Source organism: Epinephelus moara, chromosome 14 (assembly GCF_006386435.1).
Source record: "Epinephelus moara isolate mb chromosome 14, YSFRI_EMoa_1.0, whole genome shotgun sequence".
NCBI classification, from domain to species: Eukaryota; Metazoa; Chordata; class Actinopteri; order Perciformes; family Serranidae; genus Epinephelus; species Epinephelus moara.
In genome coordinates, this window is record NC_065519.1 from 36739837 (window position 1) to 36745103 (window position 5267).

The 5267-nt window shown below is 39.2% G+C and overlaps 1 protein-coding gene across 1 annotated transcript in view; it reads left to right on the forward strand.

Annotated features, from left to right (window-relative positions):
* ldah (lipid droplet associated hydrolase) overlaps positions 1-4332 on the forward strand; it is a gene marked incomplete at its 5' end in the record, with an annotated part of 21591 nt that extends 17259 nt beyond the window's left edge. The window contains 2 exons of the mRNA XM_050062359.1: positions 840-922; positions 2781-4332. Of these exons, the coding sequence (XP_049918316.1) occupies positions 840-922; positions 2781-2969 (272 nt within the window). The remainder of the gene's footprint in view (positions 1-839; positions 923-2780) is intronic.
* Positions 4333-5267: the final 935 nt, after the last annotated feature.

Consider the following 5267-nt stretch of genomic DNA (forward strand, 5'->3'; position numbering starts at 1 on the left):
TATTTCTATTTTTATGAATAAAAAGTTCCTCACAGCAATGGCAGGCAGCTTTTCAAAATGCGCAAAACATCAGGTGTAAGTGGAAATAAAAGATACATGGGAAAGTTTTATAGGATATTTATAAGTTTTATAGGCAATCTTATCTAAGTTACTTCCGCCTCTGATGTCACCGCCGTTCTACTTTTTATCTAAAACAATTAATGAAAAAATGAATCTGCAAAAAAACAAAGTCGGGTTTTTCCATTTTTATTTCCAATTTGTGTTTTTTGGTTTTTGTTTCAAAACAGAAAAACGTGAAAAACAGATTTAATTTTTTTTTTTTTTATTTTGTTTTGAAACAGAATAATGAAAGAACGACCCATACACAGATTCAGATCTCCCAGCATTCCCCAAATTTATCCAGATATCACAATGACAAAACAAAGAAATTAAAAACTTGATTTTCACGTTCTTCTTTTTTTATTTTAAAACAAAAAAACAACTACAAAACGTGTGATTTCTGTTGTTCTGTTGTCCCGATTTTCTGTTCTGGTTTTAAAATAGGAAAAACAAGATGTTTATTCTGTTTTTCTGTTTTGGTTTTGAAATGCCAAAACGAAAGAACAAAGGGTACATGGATTCACAGCATACATCATCCTTCTGTCCTTGGACCCTCACAGCAGATAAAGAAAAAATCCCATCCAAAAAATCCTTTAAAAACACCTCTAAAAAATCTTTTCATCTACTCTGTAAAACATACTTTCCAGAGGTTTTAAACTGCAAGCCTGTGTCATTTAATATTTCTGTAATGTTTGAAGTAAAGCAACGACTAGACCAGTGTGATTTGTTTCTATTTGTAGCTAATGCTATGTATATGGGGGGTCAGGAAATGAAGAAAGTTCTGGAAAGAGACAACATGACCATTGAGAAAAATCTTGAAAAGGTAAGAAAAAGCCTACCCATACAGATGCAGCCACCTACAATTTACTATAATAATAATTCACTGGACCTTTTGCTGGCAACTTTTAAGGTGGAACGTTTACTTGTAATGCATGAGTTGATGATGTGAATCCATCAGCACACCTTAAATTTCAATACGACAACTTTGACCATTCCATTAGTTTGCTCTCTCTTTGATGACATACACTTTTAGTAATGAGTGGATCTTCCAGCGTTTAAATATATGTATTAATTTTGGCAGGATAATGTGATCTGCATATATTCTAACCAGATGTTAGCAGGTATTAGTTGGTTTTTGCCAGTAGACTAGAGCTGTGTGCACGGTTCTACAGCAGACAAGCATGCCTTTGTGGGGGTTTTTTTGTTTTGTTTTTTTATTGGTTTCACATTTGACAACATGTACAGGCCAGAAAATAGGTTAGTTAACAGTAGACAGCAAGGCCAGTAAAAATGTCACTATGGTTACTTCTTTTTATATATCTCTTATCTTTCTTATTGGGTCTCTCTGTCAAATTTGGTGCAGACTTGTGGTGGCATGTCATTGCATCTTACCGATTTAAGGGGCTAAAATTACCAAGTTCACTTGGGTGTTTCCATCAGTGCTGATCAGAGCTAGAGCCAATAAATTCCTGTGACTACTGCAGAGTTATTTGACCCAGGAGTGAAATCTGATTAAAACGTTCCCCATTACATTAAAAAGCCATATGTCAACAGGTGTTAGTTGGTGTTTGTATTTTTTTTATTATTTTTTTATTGATCTAAATTTACATAGTGTAGCCTATATTTTTATGGGTTAAGCCAACCGGCAGTGTACAAAGTATTAAATATGAAATCCACTCTGGATTGGATGAATGGATCATTCTGCATAATAGTCTGTACATGTAATTTGTACATTATGTGCACTTAAGTTGGTTCAGTGCCATGTGAAGTGGCAGTGTGTTACAATAATGAGAACCCTCAAACAAATATCCGTTCAGGGCCCCCAGAAGTCTAGGGCCAGCTATGTTTTTAAGGGTTTACTTTGCAAGTGCAACATATGTTTCACTCTGCACATTTTACCTGAATTTATATCACATTGTATTTATGAGGAAGGCAACTGTATTGACAGTAAACACGTCAAACTATTGCCTTAGTTTTCATGCAGATCTGTTGAATAATGTCTCTCTTCGAGCTGTGACGGACAGGACAGAAGGTAGCTTAGTCATTAACTCCTCCAGCCTTCTCACTAAAGCTTCATGCATAAACACAATCTGTTTCAAGGTTTTAAAAAACACTTCAGCATTATATCCTCATGACATGATCATCATGATACCATCATGGTGTAATTATAATAATTTCTGTGTGGGAAGCACAATTCTTCATAGCCGATACATTAAACATGATGAGAACAGCTGATCTCTCAGCTAATTTCAGGCGCAGTGAACCACTTCAGCTTGCATAGCCACTGCCCCACCTGGTGATGGATAACACATTGCTACTGGTTTTTACACATGACACTCAGGGGCGTATCAAGTCAGCCCCACGTTCACGAAGTCATCACAGGGGATCTTATTCCAGCCATGAGACAGCAAAGGACCCAGCAAGGTCCCAGCGTGGATCAACCACAGGTCTGCCTGGGCCCCATCACAGAGGAACAAGAAATTCTAGGTGGCTGCATCTGTATAATCATAATGTTAAGTTTCTCCACTTAATAGCTATTTGTGATTATTTGAAAACATAAAAGCCACATGAGACATAAAGACAGCATGCTTGCTTGATTTACCAGTTAATGGTTTATTTGAGCTGTTATTGTGTATTCAATCCAGAAATAGACTTCACTATCTGTGTGTTTCCATTTTCAGCTCATATTTTATTATGGAGCTACAGACCACTGGTGCCCTGTTCAATATTATCATGACATCAAGCAGGACTTTCCACGAGGAGATTTCAGACTGTGTGATAAAGGATTCCATCATGCCTTTGTCCTGGATGCAGGAAGAGAAGTAGCCAAAATGGTGTTTGAATGGATCAAAGGAGATTTGAGGACATGAGCTTCTTCTCTTTCCATCTACTCCTCTGACTGACATGAACAGGGATGACAACACTCAGACCAGGAGTGTTTGTTTCTTTAATCTGCAGACATCATGGAATTGAAAGCTCAGTGCTGAAAAATAGCAGTTATTAATTGAAATATATTTTTATGGATATAATGGCACTTTGTGGTCGATAATGTGGGGATTCATCTAATAGGCAGATTTATAATGTCCTGGGAAATTTTTGTAGAGTTGTTTAACTATACATTTTTGGAAAGCTTAGAGGCTGATGAACCTCAAAACCAATCTTTCTATTTTTTAAAGTCTCTGTGGCAGCCATCTTGGACTTTCAAACTGGCAACCACCTATCAAGTTTAGTTTTTAGCTGGATCCCTCAGGATAAATCAATTTAGCTTCAACTTAACTTAGCCAATTAATTGTAGTGACATCAGATTTTTAATTTCGACTGTATACAATGATCTACAGTGATCTGTAGGATAATCGGAAATAGGAAAATGCAACTCTTGCAGAAATCTTCAAATGTCAAAAACATTTTTTTACCAAATCACAGTGTGATTTTTCTGTGGTGTTCTTCAAGGCCTTGGTGTTTTATGTGGTATTTTGGAGGGATATTAAACTATTTTTATCAATTCATGAATGGTAAAAAAAAAAGAAAAGAAAGAAAAATAGTTACATTTTGCACCAAATCTGTGTAACAAATGGTAACAACCCAGGAAAAAAATCACAGCAACAATGTATAAGACATAATTGAACATGTGAATGGCCATCATATATACTTCCACCATAATGGTCTAAGCCCTTATACACTTTAAAGTTTCAACATTTGAATAGGTGCCTAACAAAAACAAAATGTTTATTACAGATTTAAGACTCAAACAACTTGAGACACTGTGCTTAGCAAGACGATATTTTTATGCAGGCATATCCTGTAAAACTTAACCATCATTGGTTTTTTGCTTGTAGGTCTTAGATTGGCCATAACTTGGTCCACAGCCAGCTGAAACAATCACCTGAAAAAAACAGACTGGCCAGTTATTGATACAGCCAAGATAAAATTCTGCCCCTGCTTTGTCGTCTGCAATCAAAAAGCAAGCATCACTGAATGATGGTGAATTCATTCAAATTTATGGGGCGGCTGTGGCTCAGGAGGCTGAGCGGTCCTCCACTTCTATCGTTCAATCCCCAGCCTCTGCAGTCTACGGCCTCTAGTTTCCCAGCACGGCGCAGGGTGGCAAACCCCGCGCAGAGCTAGTTTCGAGCAGCGCAAACCGAGGTGTGCTCAGTTTGGTAGTTTGGCAGACCGAGGTGCGCTGAGATGGGTGTGGTGGCTCAGCAGGGGGAGGTGTCGACAGATCCAGCTTGGCGCNTCCCTCTCAGCCAACCAGAAACAGCCACAGCATCAGATAGGGAGCATATATTCAGCATCTGTCATCTTAGAAAAGTCAAAAGAAAAGAAACAGAGTGAGACTGTGAGAGAGAAAGAGAGAGCGCTTTCTCAGTGTATCCAGACAACACTGATTTACAATTGTGGTGACCTCCTCCCAGGCTACCTTTGCATCATCAGCCCGCAGAGGTCTGCTCGCAGTTCCGTATATTCGGACACTGCGAGCTTGGACCGAACCAAACCCGGACCAAAACATCAGTTTCCTCCTGAGAGAAGTTTGGCCGTCTGACGCTGCTGCTCTCTTCTGCCATGGCGAATTGAGTAAACTCTCACTATGCCTTCGCGCGGCACATTTAAGGGAGAGGAGAGGGGCTCATTTGATTGGTGTGATGTGTGTAAAACCCACTCCACGCCTTCTCTCCTCCCTCTTTCCGACTTGCGTAAGTAGGAGGGACGGAGGTGGGAAGGAGGAGTAGCTGCACCAGCACGCACGATGTGCCAAACTTGCAAAATTCGCCTGGCCACACCCGCCTCGCCCGGTCTGCGAAACTAGAGGCCTACATGTCAAAGTGTCCTTGAGCAAAATACTGAACCCCCATCAGCATATGAGTGTGTGTGAATGATGACTGTCGCAAAGCACTCCAAGTGGTTGCTAAGACTAGGAAAGGTCTATCCACCTTATTTTTCACGGAAACACGGAGGCAAAACACAACGCAGCCAGCTTCCATTTTTTTGTGCGACACTTCCGGTCCAGCACTCTTACCACTGTGTAAATGGGAATCGACTTGTTGTTTACCTTGCTGAGTTTAGCTATATATATGTATATATCACGTTTTTCACGTAACTATATCACCGTTTAGACTAATCTGATGTTTGTAAAGTCTATAAACACAATGACTAAACAAACATTA